This window comes from Coregonus lavaretus (genome assembly GCF_964263955.1).
Source record: "Coregonus lavaretus genome assembly, contig: HAP1_SCAFFOLD_5349, whole genome shotgun sequence".
NCBI classification, from domain to species: Eukaryota; Metazoa; Chordata; class Actinopteri; order Salmoniformes; family Salmonidae; genus Coregonus; species Coregonus lavaretus.
In genome coordinates, this window is record NW_028157775.1 from 6,238 (window position 1) to 27,824 (window position 21,587).

Below are 21,587 nucleotides of genomic sequence, written 5' to 3' on the forward strand. Positions count from 1 at the left end.
GAAGCATTTGGTCTGAAGGGCCTGGTCACCAAACACAGGAGACAGGTATGTAATCACACTAAACCTCTAGCTATGCAGATAAGGAACTAAGTCTCATCACGACCCACAGAGTGACACCCAGCAGTTACCCTACACAGGCAGAGTGGAGGAGCTGGACGAATGTATTGTAACTGTGCAACGAGACACACTTCCTGTCTCTGTCAGCACACACACACACACACACACACACACACACACAGAAAGCCTCAGGGTCTCAGCTGAATGCACAAGCCCAAAGAAAGCCTCAGGGTCTCAGCTGAATGCACAAGGCCCTTATCATTGACAGACAGCTGCTCCTCATCACAGCACATTAGACAGACAGACAGTTTATTATACTGTATCCACTGATACATTTTACATTTAGGTCATTTAGCAGACGCTCTTATCCAGAGCCACTTACAGTTAGTGAATGCATACATGGTTTTTTTCATACTGGCCCCCCGTGGGAAACGAACCCACATCCCTGCCGGCCAAACCCTCCCTTACCTTGGACGACGCTGGACCAATTGTGCGCCGCCCATGGGTCTCCCGGTCGCGGCCGGCTGCGACAGAGCCTGGACTCGAACCAGGATCTCTAGTGGCACAGCTAGCACTGCGATGCAGTGCCTTAGACCACTGCGCCACTCGGGAGTCTGATAGATGAGGTTTCACACCGTCTGACTCCATAAGTTACAGAGTCAAACTACAGCTGCAGCCTTCACTGCTCCTGGATCAGTTATTCTAAGGTCCTGTTGGGATAGTTTCAAAATGCATCCTAAAGAGTCATGTCCTAGAGAGGGACTTACTCTGGCGAGTTGAGGTTGAGTCCTAGCGTTGTCAGGTCACTGCCCAGTGCTAGGTGCACCATGCCTGGGTCTGTCTCCGCTGCCCTGATGAACGTTAACAAGCCAATCATCCCGAACTGGTCTGTTACCATACCCCCGGGAATGTTGGTCACACGACCTGGAGGGGAGGAGGAGGAGGAGGAAGAGCAATGAGGAGTGTGTTTGACCCCGTCTATTACCTACAGGAATGAGTGTTGAACGTTGACCTTGGTGCCCGGCTGATATGGTTAAAATCACCAGGGTACATTTTTGACCACATGACCTGACCATGGAAAAGTCTAGTTTTAATGTCACATGCACAAGTACAGTGAAATGCCTTTCTTGCAGATCTAAACCCAACAATGCAGTAATCAATATCAATGTATTACTAGAAAAAAACACCAGAAATAAGAATAGGAAATATGAAATACACAATAAAGTAATTAAGTAAACAAGCACAGGAAATATTTTTTAAAAAGTGGCAAGGAGCTCGGCCCCAGTGATGTACTGGGCTGTCCCCACAACCCTCTGTAGAGCCATGCGATCCAGGGCGGTGCTGTTGCCATACCAAGCGGTGATGCAGCCAGTCCAGATGCTCTCAATGGTGCAGCTGTATAACATTTTGAGGATCTGAGGGCCCATGCCAAATATTTTCAACCTCCTGAGGGGGAAGAGGCGCTGTCGCACCTTCTTCACGACTGTGCGTGTGGACCATTTTAAGTCTTCAGTGATTTGGACACCAAGGAACTTGAGGCTGTCTACCTACTCCACTGCCGCCCCGTCGATGTGGGTAGTGGCGTGCTCGCCCCCCCCACCCCGTTTCCTGTAGTCCACAATCAGCTCCTTGGTCTTTCTGATGTTGAGGGAGAGGTTGTTGTCCTGGCACCACACTGCCAAGTCACTGACCTCCTACCTGTAGTCTGACTCATCATCGCCGGTGATCAGGCCTACCACCGTCACGTCGTCAGCTAACTTAATGGTGTTTGAGTCATGCGTGGCCACACAGTCGTGGGTGAACAGGGAGTACAGGAGGGGACTAAGCACACACCCCTGTGGGGCCCCTGTGTTGAGGGTCAGCATGGCGGAGGTGATGCTGCCTACCCTCACCACATGGGGTCGGCCCGTCAGGAAGTCCAGGATCCAGTTGAAGGGGGAGGTGTTCAGACCCAGAATCCTAAGCTTGGCGACAAGCTTGAAGGGGACTATTGTGTTGAACGCTGAGCTGTAATCAATGAACAGCATTTTCACATAGGTATCCCTCTTATCTAGGTGGGTGAGGGCAGTGAGGAGAGCAATTGAGATTGCGTCATCTATGGATACGTTGGGGCAGTATGCACATTGGAGTGGGTCTAGGGTGGCTGGGATGGTGGAGTTAATGTGTGCCATAACCAGCCTCTCAAAGCCCTTCATGATTACAGAAGAGAGTGCTACAGGGCGGTAGTCATTGTGGCATGAAGCCTTAGAGTTCTTAGGAAACAGGGATGATTGTGGTCATCTTAAAACATGTGGGGGTTACAGACTGGAACAAGGAGCCCGTGAATACGCCTGCCAGCTGTTCTACGCATGCTCTGAGAACGCGCCCTGGAATACCGTCGGGGCCCGCGGCCTTGTGGGTGTTGACCTGATTAAAAGACCCTTCTCACGTCGGCCTCAGAGAGCGAGATCACCCAATCCCCCGGGTCGGCGACGGCCCTCACACCCGGCTCGATGTTGTTGTCAAAGCATGCATAAAATGCATCGAGATCGTCTGATAGAGGCATCGTTCGGCAGATCACGGCTGGGTCTTCCTTTGTGATCTGTAATGGACTGTAGCCCTGCCACATGCAGCGGGAGTCAGAGCCTGTGTAATATGATTCCACCTTATTCCTATATTGTCTTTTTGCTCATTTGATGACTCTGCGGAGGTCATAGCGGGACTTCTTGTACTTATTCCTGTCTTCGGCCGTAGCATCAGGGTTGTCTACGATAGCTCTGTGTGCGGTAGTCCTGCTCTTTAGTTTAGCGCCAACCTCTGTGTTAATCCAGGGCTTTTGATTGGAGAAGCAGCGAACCCTCAACGTGGGTACAATGGTGCTGATGCATTTTCGAATGAAGTTATCGACTATAGAGGTCTTCCTAGAGGTCTTCCTAGTCAGGTCCTAGCTATCAACTATAGAGGTCTTCCAAGTCAGGTCCTAGTTATCAACTATAGAGGTCTTCCTAGTCAGGTCCTCGTTCTCAACTATAGAGGTCTTCCTAGTTATCAACTATAGAGGTCTTCGTAGAGGTCTTGTCCTGTGACAGGTGAAAAGTTGGAGGGAGAGAAGGACGGAGTGAAGGAGAGACACAGAGAGACAGAGAGAGAGAGAGAGAGACAGAGACAGAGACAGAGACAGAGACAGAGACAGAGACAGAGAGAGAGAGAGAGAGGAATGGAGCCTCACCGTCCGGTAACACCTGTATGCCTTTTTTCAACTGGTTATTGTTCTGGGCTGTTGAGCTCTTGTCCCCGGGGAACTTGGGCCCGTCTGTGCTGCTGGAAGTCTTGGCTGAAGAGTTTAGATTCTGGAGAGAGACAGGAAGAGAAGAAGCGTTTAGATTCTGGAGAGAGAGACAGGAAGAGAAGAAGCGTTTAGATTCTGGAGAGAGAGACAGGAAGAGAAGAAGCGTTTAGATTCTGGAGAGAGAGACAGGAAGAGAAGAAGCGTTTAGATTCTGGAGAGAGAGACAGGAAGAGAAGAAGGGTTTAGATTCTGGAGAGAGAGACAGGAAGAGAAGAAGCGTTTAGATTCTGGAGAGAGAGACAGGAAGAGAAGAAGCGTTTAGATTCTGGAGAGAGAGACAGGAAGAGAAGAAGCGTTTAGATTCTGGAGAGAGAGACAGGAAGAGAAGAAGCGTTTAGATTCTGGAGAGAGAGACAGGAAGAGAAGAAGCGTTTAGATTCTGGAGAGAGAGACAGGAAGAGAAGAAGGGTTTAGATTCTGGAGAGAGAGACAGGAAGAGAAGAAGCGTTTAGATTCTGGAGAGAGAGACAGGAAGAGAAGAAGCGTTTAGATTCTGGAGAGAGAGACAGGAAGAGAAGAAGCGTTTAGATTCTGGAGACAGAGACAGGAAGAGAAGAAGAGTTTAGATTCTGGAGAGGGAGGAAGAACCCCATTAGAGTCCTAGTATGTTTCCCAGTGCGGTGGCTCTCCTCCGAACACTAAAGACACAGTACACTTCTGAGCGGTCTTCACTAAACTGAATTGCTCCCTGTGGGATAAATAGAAGTACACTTCTTCAGAACAGAAAAAGAAAGACAGGGAAACTAACACTGGCTTCATTAAACAGCCCTCCTACAATGGATTTTAGAACCCACATCGATAGTAAACAACAGTTCACAACTCCCTCATCCTTCTCCCCCCTCAATCCATTAGAGATGCTGTTTCAGTGACCGTGTTGATTCCCCCAGCAGCCCTCTACCCCTGCTACTAGAACACATTTCCCTGCAACAGGAATCAATAATAGGTTCATTTGCCCTAGTTTTGTTTGAGGTCTCTCTACCCATTGACTAAGCCTCAGAGCTGAGCAACATTAAATCAGACTCACACAGACTCTGATCAACTCCATTCAGGCGGAATAACACCAAACGGACCTTATATCGATGTCTAGGGTAGTAAGTTCGTCCTAGAGATGAAAGACTCACCGTTTTGCTGTCGTCGTTGTTCGACGTGGCGTCCTTGTAGTTGGGACCAGGCAGTGCAGGGAAGTCCTCGTTGTGGATGGAGAAGTCTTGGGACTGTTCGTTTGACGGTTTGGTGACCATTCCAACTGCAGTACAGGAGGAGAGGATGGACAGGTTCTAGCTCAGGTAAATACAGGGACAACGGACGGACAATAGATTTTCACTCTGGAAGACAATGATCAATATCACTGCATCCCAGCAACCCAGAAGCAAAGGTACATTTTTTTTTTTTTCACACAGACCGGGACACGCACACACGCACTCTCTCTCTCTCCCTCCATAGAGAGCCGTCCCAGCCAGTGGGAGGAGAAGAGGAGTGGGGTTAGGGTGTCTCACCATAAGGGGCCCTCCCAGCCAGTGGGTTGAGAAGAGGAGTAGGGTTCCCACCTCCTTCCCTCCGACTCCGGTCTGCTAACGCTGGGAAGTCTGACAGGTCCAGGCCCGTCACGTTTTCACTCCCGTCTATAGCAGGGAGGAGACACAGGACAAGGGAACAGTTAGTCAAGTCACGGCCCAATTTATTTTAAAAAGCATTTCGGTGTCTCACACTTACAGAAAATACTAGCTGTTAAAGAGCCTCATGGCAACCCTCTTGCTAGTCCATCCGTTACAGAAACAAACCGCAAACCTCTGCTTTACAAAACAATTTTCTAATTACAAAATGTTTTAATGACTTTGTCATCAATGTAGGAGGGTATCAATCAATCAGACAGCCAATCAATGTCTTGAACATCACCTGTTCCATTGAAGATGTTGCTCGATAACGAATTGTTCATCCCGAACGACGGATTCCTGTTCATTCCAAACCCTGACATACTGAAACACAGAGACACCATTTCAGTCTGACTTCAATTTTACATTTGACTCATTCAGCAGATGCTCTTATCCTGGGCGTATTACAAACATTGACACACTGAAACAACATGGAGAGAGACACACACTCACCATTTCAATTTAATTCCTGTTTCAATTTGACAAGTCTGAACAAACCATACAATATAGAAAAGTCCCTAAAAAGTCCAAAACCAAGCTATTAGAACCCCCATAACACCCTAAGGCAGTCCTAGGTACAGGCTGATATAATGACACAGCAGCCTAGTAATAATGGGTACAGCCGGCACCTGACCAGCTTCCATTACCGAGCACCACGGTCATTACATGGTCTGACTCTGTACCCAGCTAAAGGTCATCGCTCCCTGTTTCAAGGCTAATTTAATCTCATTGATCAGACTAATAACACACATTTAATAGCACTCTGTCTGGCAGAGCTTGACATAGGGAAAAAAAAACTAAAAAAATAGCAGTCCTCCATGTTTGCCTTTGAATGCAGATGGGTCAGGCCAAAGTGAAGACCTGTAAAGGACTGTATTCTCAGAGTCTCAAGAGGTGCGGATCTAGGATCACTGTAATTGTGATATAAAAGGCTAAACTGATCCTAGTTCAGCACTCCCACCCTGAGACACTGGTTGCTGTAATCGTACAACAGAGATTGAGGAAGTCTCCTCTGGCTAAATGACTACCGTGTTGCATCAGGAGGGAGAGACACGTTACAAAAGTACACACTGTTTTCTAATGCGTAATGGTGTTTGCCTTTCAAAACATCCCCACTGCCCATGCCAAATGGGCATCTGTAGGCCAACCAGGTTCTTCAAAACAGCCCTTTCATTCAATGAAACCCTCGACCTTGGGCTTCATAGAAAATCCTTATTAATGCAATGGACTGATCCTAATGGGAAAGCTAGACAGATACATTGTAGAAAATATATATGACTACGGTTTAGATACAGATATACATTTATGTATGTATCTATTGTTGTTGTCATATAACATATTCGCAAGCCATCTCCATGGAGACAGAACAGTGGTGGACTACTTCATCTGTACTGTGAGGACTAATTAGCTCCACTATGGAAGAATCACAGAGATGACAGGAGAGAAAGAGAAAATTAGGGGAAGAGGGAGAGGAGAGGGAGAGGGAAGAGGGAGAGGAGAGGGAGAGGGAGAGGAGAGGGGGAGGGGGAGAGGGAAGGAGAGGAGAGGAGAGGGAGAGTGGAGGGGAGGGAGAGTGGAGGGAGAGGGGAGGGAGAGTGGAGGGAGAGGGGAGGGGTTTGGGGAGAGGGGAAGGGTTTGGGGAGAGGGGTTTGGGGAGGGGGAGAGGGAGAGAAAGAGTGAGGAAGAGAGCGAGTGAATGAGGCAGTGCATGTTTTGCATTTAAACTGCCCTTACTCATACCTCTTCCCTCTCCTGCTCTCTTACCTCGCCCTCCTTCCTCTTCCCTCGCCCTCCTTCCTCTTCCCTCCTTCCTCTTCCCTCCTTCCTCTTCCCTCACCCTCCTTCCTCTTCCCTCACCCTCCCTCTTTCCTCTTCTCTCTGTGCAGAGTTCTTAATCATCACAGCTTGTGTGTGTTTCCCCAAGGCAGTAAACAGTGAAACGCTTGTCGCTCCTGACAGACGGACTCACACTATTAATGTCCTTAGAGTAAAACAAACAAACAGTCTCCTTTCAGCCACAGAGTGCATCAATCACTTCATAGGACAAGAGAATAGTAAGTCCATCAGCCATTTGGATTGAGACTCAGACTACTTGATACACTAGACTAGCGACTATGACAACAATAAAGTATCTATCCTTTTAAATACCCCACAGGGGATGTACAAGTTCACACTTCAGGGAAGAAGAGGAGATGGGCTCTTGTGCTGTTGTGGCTAAACCGGTGATAATGTTTGTCTTTATTCCATGGAACCAAAAGGTTTGACTGGCTTCTATACCATGTCTTTATACTGTAGTAGGGAGGTAAAAGGTTTGACTGGCTTCTATACGATGTCTTTATACTGTAGTAGGGAGGTAAAAGGTTTGACTGGCTTCTATACCATGTCTTTATACTGTAGTAGGGAGGTAAAAGGTTTGACTGGCATCTATACCATGTATTTATACTGTAGTAGGGAGGTAAAAGGTTTGACTGGCGTCTATACCATGTCTTTATATTATAGTAGGGAGGTAAAAGGTTTGACTGGCTTCTATACCATGTCTTTATACTGTAGTAGGGAGGTAAAAGGTTTGACTGGCTTCTATACCATGTCTTTATACTGTAGTAGGGAGGTAAAAGGTTTGACTGGCTTCTATACCATGTCTTTATACTGTAGTAGGGAGGTAAAAGGTTTGACTGGCTTCTATACCATGTCTTTATACTGTAGTAGGGAGGTAAAAGGTTTGACTGGCTTCTATACCATGTCTTTATACTGTAGTAGGGAGGTAAAAGGTTTGACTGGCTTCTATACCATGTCTTTATACTGCGGTAGGGAGGTAAAAGGTTTGACTGGCTTCTATACCATGTCTTTATACTGTAGTAGGGAGGTAAAAGGTTTGACTGGCTTCTATACCATGTCTTTATACTATAGTAGGGAGGTAAAAGGTTTGACTGGCTTCTATACCATGTCTTTATACTGTAGTAGGGAGGTAAGAGGTTTGACTGGCTTCTATACCATGTCTTTATACTGTAGTAGGGAGGTAAAAGGTTTGACTGGCTTCTATACCATGTCTTTATACTGTAGTAGGGAGGTAAAAGGTTTGACTGGCTTCTATACCATGTCTTTATACTGTAGTAGGGAGGTAAAAGGTTTGACTGGCTTCTATACCATGTCTTTATACTGTAGTAGGGAGGTAAAAGGTTTGACTGGCTTCTATACCATGTCTTTATACTGTAGTAGGGAGGTAAAAGGTTTGACTGGCTTCTATACCATGTCTTTATACTGTAGTAGGGAGGTAAAAGGTTTGACTGGCTTCTATACCATGTCTTTATACTGTAGTAGGGAGGTAAAAGGTTTGACTGGCTTCTATACCATGTCTTTATACTGTAGTAGGGAGGTAAAAGGTTTGACTGGCTTCTATACCATGTCTTTATACTGTAGTAGGGAGGTAAAAGGTTTGACTGGCTTCTATACCATGTCTTTATACTGTGGTAGGGAGGTAAAAGGTTTGACTGGCTTCTATACCATGTCTTTATACTGTAGTAGGGAGGTAAAAGGTTTGACTGGCTTCTATACCATGTCTTTATACTGCAGTAGGGAGGTAAAAGGTTTGACTGGCTTCTATACCATGTCTTTATACTGCAGTAGGGAGGTAAAAGGTTTGACTGGCTTCTATACCATGTCTTTATACTGTAGTAGGGAGGTAAAAGGTTTGACTGGCTTCTATACCATGTCTTTATACTGTAGTAAGGAGGTAAAAGGTTTGACTGGCTTCTATACCATGTCTTTATACTGTAGTAGGGAGGTAAAAGGTTTGACTGGCTTCTATACCATGTCTTTATACTGTAGTAGGGAGGTAAAAGGTTTGACTGGCTTCTATACCATGTCTTTATACTGTAGTAGGGAGGTAAAAGGTTTGACTGGCTTCTATACCATGTCTTTATACTGTAGTAGGGAGGTAAAAGGTTTGACTGGCTTCTATACCATGTCTTTATACTGTAGTAGGGAGGTAAAAGGTTTGACTGGCTTCTATACCATGTCTTTATACTGCAGTAGGGAGGTAAAAGGTTTGACTGGCTTCTATACCATGTCTTTATACTGTAGTAGGGAGGTAAAAGGTTTGACTGGCTTCTATACCATGTCTTTATACTGTAGTAGGGAGGTAAAAGGTTTGACTGGCTTCTATACCATGTCTTTATACTGCAGTAGGGAGGTAAAAGGTTTGACTGGCTTCTATACCATGTCTTTATACTGTAGTAGGGAGGTAAAAGGTTTGACTGGCTTCTATACCATGTCTTTATACTGTAGTAGGGAGGTAAAAGGTTTGACTGGCTTCTATACCATGTCTTTATACTGTAGTAGGGAGGTAAAAGGTTTGACTGGCGTCTATACCATGTCTTTATACTGTAGTAGGGAGGTAAAAGGTTTGACTGGCTTCTATACCATGTCTTTATACTGTAGTAGGGAGGTAAAAGGTTTGACTGGCTTCTATACCATGTCTTTATACTGTAGTAGGGAGGTAAAAGGTTTGACTGGCTTCTATACCATGTCTTTATACTGTAGTAGGGAGGTAAAAGGTTTGACTGGCTTCTATACCATGTCTTTATACTGTAGTAGGGAGGTAAAAGGTTTGACTGGCTTCTATACCATGTCTTTATACTGTAGTAGGGAGGTAAAAGGTTTGACTGGCTTCTATACCATGTCTTTATACTGTAGTAGGGAGGTAAAAGGTTTGACTGGCTTCTATACCATGTCTTTATACTGTAGTAGGGAGGTAAAAGGTTTGACTGGCTTCTATACCATGTCTTTATACTGTAGTAGGGAGGTAAAAGGTTTGACTGGCTTCTATACCATGTCTTTATACTGTAGTAGGGAGGTAAAAGGTTTGACTGGCTTCTATACCATGTCTTTATACTGTAGTAGGGAGGTAAAAGGTTTGACTGGCGTCTATACCATGTCTTTATACTGTAGTAGGGAGGTAAAAGGTTTGACTGGCTTCTATACCATGTCTTTATACTGTAGTAGGGAGGTAAAAGGTTTGACTGGCTTCTATACCATGTCTTTATACTGTAGTAGGGAGGTAAAAGGTTTGACTGGCTTCTATACCATGTCTTTATACTGTAGTAGGGAGGTAAAAGGTTTGACTGGCTTCTATACCATGTCTTTATACTGTAGTAGGGAGGTAAAAGGTTTGACTGGCTTCTATACCATGTCTTTATACTGTAGTAGGGAGGTAAAAGGTTTGACTGGCTTCTATACCATGTCTTTATACTGTAGTAGGGAGGTAAAAGGTTTGACTGGCTTCTATACCATGTCTTTATACTGCAGTAGGGAGGTAAAAGGTTTGACTGGCTTCTATACCATGTCTTTATACTGTAGTAGGGAGGTAAAAGGTTTGACTGGCTTCTATACCATGTCTTTATACTGCAGTAGGGAGGTAAAAGGTTTGACTGGCTTCTATACCATGTCTTTATACTGCAGTAGGGAGGTAAAAGGTTTGACTGGCTTCTATACCATGTCTTTATACTGCAGTAGGGAGGTAAAAGGTTTGACTGGCGTCTATACCATGTCTTTATACTGTAGTAGGGAGGTAAAAGGTTTGACTGGCATCTATACCATGTCTTTATACTGTAGTAGGGAGGTAAAAGGTTTGACTGGCTTCTATACCATGTCTTTATACTGTAGTAGGGAGGTAAAAGGTTTGACTGGCTTCTATACCATGTCTTTATACTGTAGTAGGGAGGTAAAAGGTTTGACTGGCTTCTATACCATGTCTTTATACTGTAGTAGGGAGGTAAAAGGTTTGACTGGCTTCTATACCATGTCTTTATACTGCAGTAGGGAGGTAAAAGGTTTGACTGGCTTCTATACCATGTCTTTATACTGTAGTAGGGAGGAAAAAGGTTTGACTGGCTTCTATACCATGTCTTTATACTGTAGTAGGGAGGTAAAAGGTTTGACTGGCTTCTATACCATGTCTTTATACTGTAGTAGGGAGGTAAAAGGTTTGACTGGCTTCTATACCATGTCTTTATACTGTAGTAGGGAGGTAAAAGGTTTGACTGGCGTCTATACCATGTCTTTATACTGTAGTAGGGAGGTAAAAGGTTTGACTGGCTTCTATACCATGTCTTTATACTGTAGTAGGGAGGAAAAAGGTTTGACTGGCTTCTATACCATGTCTTTATACTGTAGTAGGGAGGTAAAAGGTTTGACTGGCTTCTATACCATGTCTTTATACTGTAGTAGGGAGGTAAAAGGTTTGACTGGCTTCTATACCATGTCTTTATACTGTAGTAGGGAGGTAAAAGGTTTGACTGGCGTCTATACCATGTCTTTATACTGTAGTAGGGAGGTAAAAGGTTTGACTGGCTTCTATACCATGTCTTTATACTGTAGTAGGGAGGTAAAAGGTTTGACTGGCTTCTATACCATGTCTTTATACTGTAGTAGGGAGGTAAAAGGTTTGACTGGCTTCTATACCATGTCTTTATACTGTAGTAGGGAGGTAAAAGGTTTGACTGGCTTCTATACCATGTCTTTATACTGTAGTAGGGAGGTAAAAGGTTTGACTGGCTTCTATACCATGTCTTTATACTGTAGTAGGGAGGTAAAAGGTTTGACTGGCTTCTATACCATGTCTTTATACTGTAGTAGGGAGGTAAAAGGTTTGACTGGCTTCTATACCATGTCTTTATACTGCAGTAGGGAGGTAAAAGGTTTGACTGGCTTCTATACCATGTCTTTATACTGTAGTAGGGAGGTAAAAGGTTTGACTGGCTTCTATACCATGTCTTTATACTGCAGTAGGGAGGTAAAAGGTTTGACTGGCTTCTATACCATGTCTTTATACTGCAGTAGGGAGGTAAAAGGTTTGACTGGCTTCTATACCATGTCTTTATACTGCAGTAGGGAGGTAAAAGGTTTGACTGGCGTCTATACCATGTCTTTATACTGTAGTAGGGAGGTAAAAGGTTTGACTGGCATCTATACCATGTCTTTATACTGTAGTAGGGAGGTAAAAGGTTTGACTGGCTTCTATACCATGTCTTTATACTGTAGTAGGGAGGTAAAAGGTTTGACTGGCTTCTATACCATGTCTTTATACTGTAGTAGGGAGGTAAAAGGTTTGACTGGCTTCTATACCATGTCTTTATACTGTAGTAGGGAGGTAAAAGGTTTGACTGGCTTCTATACCATGTCTTTATACTGCAGTAGGGAGGTAAAAGGTTTGACTGGCTTCTATACCATGTCTTTATACTGTAGTAGGGAGGAAAAAGGTTTGACTGGCTTCTATACCATGTCTTTATACTGTAGTAGGGAGGTAAAAGGTTTGACTGGCTTCTATACCATGTCTTTATACTGTAGTAGGGAGGTAAAAGGTTTGACTGGCTTCTATACCATGTCTTTATACTGTAGTAGGGAGGTAAAAGGTTTGACTGGCGTCTATACCATGTCTTTATACTGTAGTAGGGAGGTAAAAGGTTTGACTGGCTTCTATACCATGTCTTTATACTGTAGTAGGGAGGAAAAAGGTTTGACTGGCTTCTATACCATGTCTTTATACTGTAGTAGGGAGGTAAAAGGTTTGACTGGCTTCTATACCATGTCTTTATACTGTAGTAGGGAGGTAAAAGGTTTGACTGGCTTCTATACCATGTCTTTATACTGTAGTAGGGAGGTAAAAGGTTTGACTGGCGTCTATACCATGTCTTTATACTGTAGTAGGGAGGTAAAAGGTTTGACTGGCTTCTATACCATGTCTTTATACTGCAGTAGGGAGGTAAAAGGTTTGACTGGCTTCTATACCATGTCTTTATACTGCAGTAGGGAGGTAAAAGGTTTGACTGGCGTCTATACCATGTCTTTATACTGTAGTAGGGAGGTAAAAGGTTTGACTGGCATCTATACCATGTCTTTATACTGTAGTAGGGAGGTAAAAGGTTTGACTGGCTTCTATACCATGTCTTTATACTGTAGTAGGGAGGTAAAAGGTTTGACTGGCTTCTATACCATGTCTTTATACTGTAGTAGGGAGGTAAAAGGTTTGACTGGCTTCTATACCATGTCTTTATACTGTAGTAGGGAGGTAAAAGGTTTGACTGGCTTCTATACCATGTCTTTATACTGCAGTAGGGAGGTAAAAGGTTTGACTGGCTTCTATACCATGTCTTTATACTGTAGTAGGGAGGAAAAAGGTTTGACTGGCTTCTATACCATGTCTTTATACTGTAGTAGGGAGGTAAAAGGTTTGACTGGCTTCTATACCATGTCTTTATACTGTAGTAGGGAGGTAAAAGGTTTGACTGGCTTCTATACCATGTCTTTATACTGTAGTAGGGAGGTAAAAGGTTTGACTGGCTTCTATACCATGTCTTTATACTGTAGTAGGGAGGTAAAAGGTTTGACTGGCTTCTATACCATGTCTTTATACTGTAGTAGGGAGGTAAAAGGTTTGACTGGCTTCTATACCATGTCTTTATACTGTAGTAGGGAGGTAAAAGGTTTGACTGGCGTCTATACCATGTCTTTATACTGTAGTAGGGAGGTAAAAGGTTTGACTGGCTTCTATACCATGTCTTTATACTGCAGTAGGGAGGTAAAAGGTTTGACTGGCTTCTATACCATGTCTTTATACTGTAGTAGGGAGGTAAAAGGTTTGACTGGCTTCTATACCATGTCTTTATACTGAAGTAGGGAGGTAAAAGGTTTGACTGGCTTCTATACCATGTCTTTATACTGCAGTAGGGAGGTAAAATGTTTGACTGGCTTCTATACCATGTCTTTATACTGTAGTAGGGAGGTAAAAGGTTTGACTGGCTTCTATACCATGTCTTTATACTGTAGTAGGGAGGTAAAAGGTTTGACTGGCTTCTATACCATGTCTTTATACTGTAGTAGGGAGGTAAAAGGTTTGACTGGCTTCTATACCATGTCTTTATACTGTAGTAGGGAGGTAAAAGGTTTGACTGGCTTCTATACCATGTCTTTATACTGTAGTAGGGAGGTAAAAGGTTTGACTGGCTTCTATACCATGTCTTTATACTGTAGTAGGGAGGTAAAAGGTTTGACTGGCTTCTATACCATGTCTTTATACTGCAGTAGGGAGGTAAAAGGTTTGACTGGCTTCTATACCATGTCTTTATACTGTAGTTATCTCACCTGTTCAACGTTTGCCTTTATTATATGTAGCCAACAGGTCTTCATGGTTTCTATATCCTGTCTTTACAATGTTCAATACATCACCCAATGATAACGTTTTGCCTTCATTCTAGTGTTACCCGTTGATGGTGAAGGGTTGGCGGGACTGCTGTTGCTTGGGCATGCAGATGATGCTTGGAGAGGCGCGGTTGGGGCTGCCCAGGCCCGAGCTGCCCATGCTGTTGGTCCTGCCCCCACTGGGCATGCCCCCCACCATGACCTCCTGGCGCCCCACCTGCTGAGAGGGGTTCATCATGTTCCGCGTGTTCATGGGCAGGATGCCCCTGTAGTGGAGAGAGAGACAGAGAGAGGGGAGGTGGTATCTCAGACACATGGATGTGATCAGGGTGATGTGAAAAGCACGCCAGAGAAAAAGAGAATGGAATAAGAATTGCTTTTAAATTAGGCATGATGGGTAATATTTACCTACCTCAACAACTAACAGTCACAACCCCATATGTAGCAGCTTATCTGGGTGCTACTAGCTCCACTGCCATGAACAATATTATCCTTTTGCCAAGCAAGCAACTTCTAATGCATCAATCAGCTGAATCAAGTTGGTAAAATCAGACATGCTGAGATGAATCCCAGAGCCAACTAGGTGACTATAATGTGATGGTAAAGGCAGTACGTGGCCTATACGTGGAGGGGGTATACCTGCTTGGCGAGGGCGGAGTATGGAGGGACATTGTGGGGGCCACTCCGGTGGTTGCGGTGACGTGGCTCGGTAGCTGGTTGCCCTGTGTTAAGCTACGGTTCAACTGAGGAGTGTTGTTGCTCATACCCCTCATAGGGAACCCTAGGGCACCTGGACGTCACACATGACAGACACACAGGGGAGAAAGATGGTTAGAGTTGGAGAGATACAGGCTTGATTGACATGGTCAGCTATATTCCTTTCCTAAGTAGACATACACAGAGAGACAATGGGTTAGAGTTGGCGATAAACAGGCTTTGGATAGGTAAACTCTGAAGACACTAGGCCATATTCCTTTAAAATACTTGGGAGAAACAGAGATGGAGTATTGACAACAGCTGACAGGAGAAGCCGATAGTGACTGTGACAACATGGAATGGGGCCTAAAGCCCAGACGACTGTTTTTCTATTGAGCTGTGCATCAAGGTTGGGCTCAATGACACTTTCAACTCAGCCAATTCAAATCCACTTCCTGAACTGAACAGGATATAAAAATGGACCCCAATCCTTTTCTGTAGAACATTATGCCACAGGTCGGTCATATTAACCCAGCTAAAGGACCAGCGCAGTGGACGTTTTCTTACGTCCCAAATGGCACCCTATTCCCTATTAAGTGCACTACTTTTAACCAGTGCTCTGTGGGCCCTGGTCAAAAGTAGTGCACTATATTGGGAATAGGGTGCCATTTGGGACTCAGTCGTTGTCTGTTCTGCTCTCTGTGGTGAAGCCATCCTCTGAGGGATCCATGGCAACAGCCCACACATCTGCCCACCTCTTCTTCCCCTGAGATGGAACACCTAATGTAGTGTAGTGTGTTTCAGATTAATGTGTAATGTACTGAATGCAGGCTAAACAGTGACTGAATGTAGGCTAAGCAGTGACTGAATGTAGGCTAAGTAATGGTCGAGTGCTCAAAGCCATGCATGGATGGTGTAGGGACAGCGGAAGAGCAGTGCTTACTTTGTGGCCCGTATAAACTGGCACCAAGCTGCGACAATTGACCTGACAACGATGGGGATGGAGATGCCAGCATCTGGAAGACAGGGAGCAGGAGATGCATGTTAGTGGAGGTTCATTCATTCACAATTGACCTGGGGTTTCGGTCATCAAAGATCTTTTCCATTCACTTTACAAAGAAAGTAATCTGTTTGGTGGGATAAAATGGTATGTAATGTTAAATAAGCAGGCAGCAGTATGCTGCTGTTGTATGTCAGCTTTCTGGATCATTCTTTTCTTGGCCCAGCATCTGTGTATCGGCTACACTCTCCCAGTCAGACAACCAGGCCAATTGGCTCTACTAGTAGGGGTGGAACGGTACACGTATTCCTACAGAACCGTTCGGTACGGGGACCTCGGTTTAGTCCGGACTGTGAACCCGAATAAAAAATATATATATATATATTTTTTAAACTAAGCCTATAGGCTATACCTACGCTGTGTTGTACGCCTCGAGTAAATACGAGCTGTAAAAACATTTCAGGCTATTCCGTTAAAACAACTAGAGCCTATATGCGCACGTTGTATTCAAAATTCAAATCTTTAAAATTGGTGCATTTCAAACTGTCATTTTGGGAGGCGCAGCCGGGAACTAGTTCTGTACGATTGAGTGGTGGGGTCGATAAACCAGAAGGATTCTCCATCGTCGCTTAAATCTCCAGTTCGGGAACATTTTGGCTTCCCAGTAGATTACACCGGCGATGGACAGACAGAGTTCTCAACATGAATAGCCTATTGCAGCTGCCAACACAAACATATTGACACATTTACTCCGACATCACCCAGTACTCCTACTACCAGAGCAAGACAAATGCATTTGTTTTTTTTATTTTTTCTTAATCTCCCCTCGGTATTCAAGCAGTTGATTCTGACGGGGCCAAAGAAATGACAAGAGCGGTAGGTATGTTTATAGCCGCGGATACGCGCTCATTCTCGGTGGTTGAGAAGAATAAGGGGATTCAGCGCCTTGTGAAAGTGCTCGAGCAACGTTACGAACTTCGCCCTGTCGCACTCATTTCAGCAAACAGGCAGTACCCGCTCTATATAAGCAAGCTAAAGCTGAAGTTGTCAATGAATTGGCCAATGCACCCTGTGTTGCGCTGACTACAGTTGGACGGACCTGCAGGACTACAGAGCTACTTCCCCAAAGTAGGAGAAGAGAAGTCCCGCGCTACAGACACGCCCCTTTTATGAGAGTCACACGTGTGCACATTTTTTTCTCGTTGTAAGAAAACACTAAACAAAAATATAAAAACGCAACATGTAAAGTGTTGGTCCCATGTTTCATGAGCTGAAATAAAAGATCACAGACATTTTCCATAGGCACAAAAAGCTTATTTAGCTCAAATTTAAAAGAAGTGTGTTTATGTCCCTGTTAGTGAGCATTTCTCCTTAGCCAAAATAATCCATCCACCTGACAGGTGTGGCATATCAAGAAGTTGATTAAACAGCATGATCATTACACAGGTGCTGGGGACAATACAAGGCCATTAAAATGTGCAGTTGTGTCACACAACACAATGCCACAGATGTCTCAAGTTGAGGGAGCGCGCAATTGGAATGCAGAAATGTCCACCAGAGCTGCTGCCAGAGAATTGAATGCTCATTTCTCTACCATGTGCCTCCTCCAACTACGATTTAGAGAATTTGGCAGTATGTCCAACCGGCCTCACAACCGCAGACCATGTGTAACCACGCCAGCCCAGGACCTCCACATCTGTCTTTTTCACCTGCGGGATCATCTGAGACCAGCCACCCGGACAGCTGATGAAACTGTAGGTTTACACAACCGAATAATTTCTGCTCAAACTGTCAGAAACCGTCTCAGGGAAGCTCATCTGCGTGCTCGTCATCCTCACCAGGGTCTTGGCCTGACTGCAGTTCGGCGTCGTAACCGACTTCCGTGGGCAAATGCTCACCTGCGATGGCCACTGGCACACAGGAGAAGTGTGCTCTTCACGGATGAATCCCGGTTTCAACTGTACCAGGCAGATGGAAGACTGCGTTTATGGCATCGTGTGTGCGAGCGGTTTGCTGATGTCAACGCTGTGAACAGAGTGCCCCATGGTGGTGGTGGGGTTATGGTATGGGCAGGCATAAGCTACGGACAACGAACACAACTGCATTTTATTGATGGCAATTTGAATGCACAGAGATACCGTGACGAGATCCTGAGGCCCATTGTCGTGCCATTCATCCGCCACCATCACCTCATGTTTCAGCATGATAATGCACGGCCCCATGTCGCAAGGACCTGTACACAATTCCTGGAAGCTGAAAATGTCCCAGTCCTTCCATGGCCTGCATACTCACCAGACATGTCACCCATTGAGCATGTTTGGGATGCTCTGGATCGACATTTACGACAGCGTGTTCCAGTTCCCGCCGATATCCAGCAACTTTGCACAGCCATTGAAGAGGAGTGGAACAACATTCTACAGGCCACAATAAAACAGCCTGATCAACTGTATGCGGTGTTGCGCTTCATGGGGAAAATGCTGGTCACACCAAATACTGACTGGTTTTCTGATCCACGCCCCTAACTTTTTTTTAAGGTATCTGTGACCAACAGATTAATATCTGTATTCCTAGTCATGTGAAATCCATAGATTAGGGCCTAATTAATTTATTTCAATTGACTGATTTCCTTATATGAATTGTAAATCAGTACAATCTTGGAAATTGTTGCATGTTGCTTTTATATTTTTGTTCAGTGTATACTGTATGGTTGACTGTCATCAGTTATAAGGTAAAGCTGTACGGCGCTTGTAACACCAGGGTAGTGGGTTCGATCCCCGGGACCACCCATACGTAAGAATGTATGCACACATGACTGTAAGTCGCTTTGGATAAAAGTGTCTGCTAAATGGCATATTATTATTATTACTATATACCCTATGGTTATGGTTGGCTGTCATCAGTTATAAGGAAAAGCTATATACCGTATGGTTATGGTTGGCTGTCATCAGTTATAAGGAAAAGCTATATACCGTATGGTTATGGTTGGCTGTCATCAGTTATAAGGAAAAGCTATATACCGTATGGTTATGGTTGGCTGTCATCAGTTATAAGGTAAAGCAACAGACTTCAGGAGCAGAGAAAGCTCAAAGTAACACCAAAGATTAAATGTTTAGTTTCCCAAATGATGGAGCTTTACACAAACTGTTTCACTACTACTTTTTTGTTGTTGCTTTTAATCTGAAAATGAGACAAGCCTGCCAGTTCATCATGTGATCACAGTGCTTAGTCCTCCGGTACATTCTAAATGAGACTGCCAGTTCATCATGTGATCACAGTGCTTAGTCCTCCGGTACATTCTAAATGAGACAAGCCTGCCAGTTCATCATGTGATCACAGTGCTTAGTCCTCCGGTACATTCTAAATGAGACAAGCCTGCCATTTCATCATGTGATCACAGTGCTTAGTCCTCTGGTGCATTCTAAATGAGACAAGCCTGCCATTTCATCATGTGATCACAGTGCTTAGTCCTCTGGTGCATTCTAAATGAGACAAGCCTGCCATTTCATCATGTGATCACAGTGCTTAGTCCTCTGGTGCATTCTAAATGAGACAAGCCTGCCATTTCATCATGTGATCACAGTGCTTAGTCCTCCGGTACATTCTAAATGAGACTGCCAGTTCATCATGTGATCACAGTGCTTAGTCCTCCGGTACATTCTAAATGAGACAAGCCTGCCAGTTCATCATGTGATCACAGTGCTTAGTCCTCCGGTACATTCTAAATGAGACAAGCCTGCCAGTTCATCATGTGATCACAGTGCTTAGTCCTCCGGTGCATTCTAAATGAGACAAGCCTGCCAGGTCATCATGTGATCACAGTGCTTAGTCCTCCGGTACATTCTAAATGAGACAAGCCTGCCAGTTCATCATGTGATCACAGTGCTTAGTCCTCTGGTGCATTCTAAATGAGACAAGCCTGCCAGTTCATCATGTGATCACAGTGCTTAGTCCTCTGGTGCATTCTAAATGAGACAAGCCTGCCAGTTCATCATGTGATCACAGTGCTTAGTCCTCTGGTGCATTCTAAATGAGACAAGCCTGCCAGTTCATCATGTGATCACAGTGCTTAGTCCTCTGGTGCATTCTAAAAGGGAACAAGGGAAACAGTTGAGATACATGAAACTGTCTGAAAAAGAAATCACATTAACAGGTGCCATTTCCTTAAATGTATGTCACCTGAAAGCTGCAAATGAGGTGAAGGCCAGGTGTGAATTATACCCCACTGTGAGAGAGAATATCTTTAGCACAGAACACAACGGCGTAAAAAAGAATAAACCAAATGTGTGATGAGTGGACATTATTGAGATAATAAAATATATTTTATAGGGGAGACAAATCCATACTCTGACTCGAAGCAATATGGCACAGCAGACTACTAGAAGTTGTCTGAATTCTTCCAGACTGGACTAAACCTAGCCCTACTACCAGCTAATTCAACCCAAGACAAACACAGTCTGGAACTCAGAGATTCTCTGGACTCCTGTCCCACCTATAGAACACAGGGCAGGCTGGCGGACTCCTGTCCCACCTATAGAACACAGGACAGGCTGGCGGACTCCTGTCCCACCTATAGAACACAGGACAGGCTGGCGGACTCCTGTCCCACCTATAGAACACAGGACAGGCTGGCGGACTCCTGTCCCACCTATAGAACACAGGACAGGCTGGCGGACTCCTGTCCCACCTATGGAACACAGGGCAGGCTGGCGGACTCCTGTCCCACCTATAGAACACAGGCCAGGCTGGCGGACTCCTGTCCCACCTATAGAACACAGGGCAGGCTGGCGGACTCCTGTCCCACCTATAGAACACAGGACAGGCTGGCGGACTCCTGTCCCACCTATAGAACACAGGGCAGGCTGGCGGACTCCTGTCCCACCTATAGAACACAGGACAGGCTGGCGGACTCCTGTCCCACCTATAGAACACAGGGCAGGCTGGCGGACTCCTGTCCCACCTATAGAACACAGGACAGGCTGGCGGACTCCTGTCCCACCTATAGAACACAGGGCAGGCTGGCGGACTCCTGTCCCACCTATAGAACACAGGGCAGGCTGGCGGACTCCTGTCCCACCTATAGAACACAGGGCAGGCTGGCGGACTCCTGTCCCACCTATAGAACACAGGGCAGGCTGGCGGACTCCTGTCCCACCTATAGAACACAGGGCAGGCTGGCGGACTCCTGTCCCACCTATAGAACACAGATCAGGCTGGCGGACTCCTGTCCCACCTATAGAACACAGGGCAGGCTGGCGGACTCCTGTCCCACCTATAGAACACAGGGCAGGCTGGCGGACTCCTGTCCCACCTATAGAACACAGGGCAGGCTGGCGGACTCCTGTCCCACCTATAGAACACAGGGCAGGCTGGCGGACTCCTGTCCCACCTATAGAACACAGGGCAGGCTGGCGGACTCCTGTCCCACCTATAGAACACAGGGCAGGCTGGCGGACTCCTGTCCCACCTATAGAACACAGGGCAGGCTGGCGGACTCCTGTCCCACCTATAGAACACAGGACAGGCTGGCGGACTCCTGTCCCACCTATAGAACACAGGGCAGGCTGGCGGACTCCTGTCCCACCTATAGAACACAGGACAGGCTGGCGGACTCCTGTCCCACCTATAGAACACAGGGCAGGCTGGCGGACTCCTGTCCCAC

The 21,587-nt window shown here is 45.3% G+C and overlaps 1 protein-coding gene across 1 annotated transcript in view; it reads right to left on the reverse strand.

Moving 5' to 3' along the window:
* Positions 1-820: 820 nt before the first annotated feature.
* LOC311124948 (CCR4-NOT transcription complex subunit 2-like) overlaps positions 821-21,587 on the reverse strand; it is a gene marked incomplete at its 3' end in the record, with an annotated part of 29,961 nt that continues 9,194 nt past the window's right edge. Inside the window, exons 2-9 of the mRNA XM_084199042.1 lie at positions 15,872-15,944; positions 14,872-15,022; positions 14,295-14,498; positions 5,282-5,361; positions 4,882-5,007; positions 4,507-4,631; positions 3,266-3,386; positions 821-981 (exon numbers count right to left, since the gene is read on the reverse strand). Of these exons, the coding sequence (XP_084055168.1) occupies positions 821-981; positions 3,266-3,386; positions 4,507-4,631; positions 4,882-5,007; positions 5,282-5,361; positions 14,295-14,498; positions 14,872-15,022; positions 15,872-15,944 (1,041 nt within the window). The remainder of the gene's footprint in view (positions 982-3,265; positions 3,387-4,506; positions 4,632-4,881; positions 5,008-5,281; positions 5,362-14,294; positions 14,499-14,871; positions 15,023-15,871; positions 15,945-21,587) is intronic.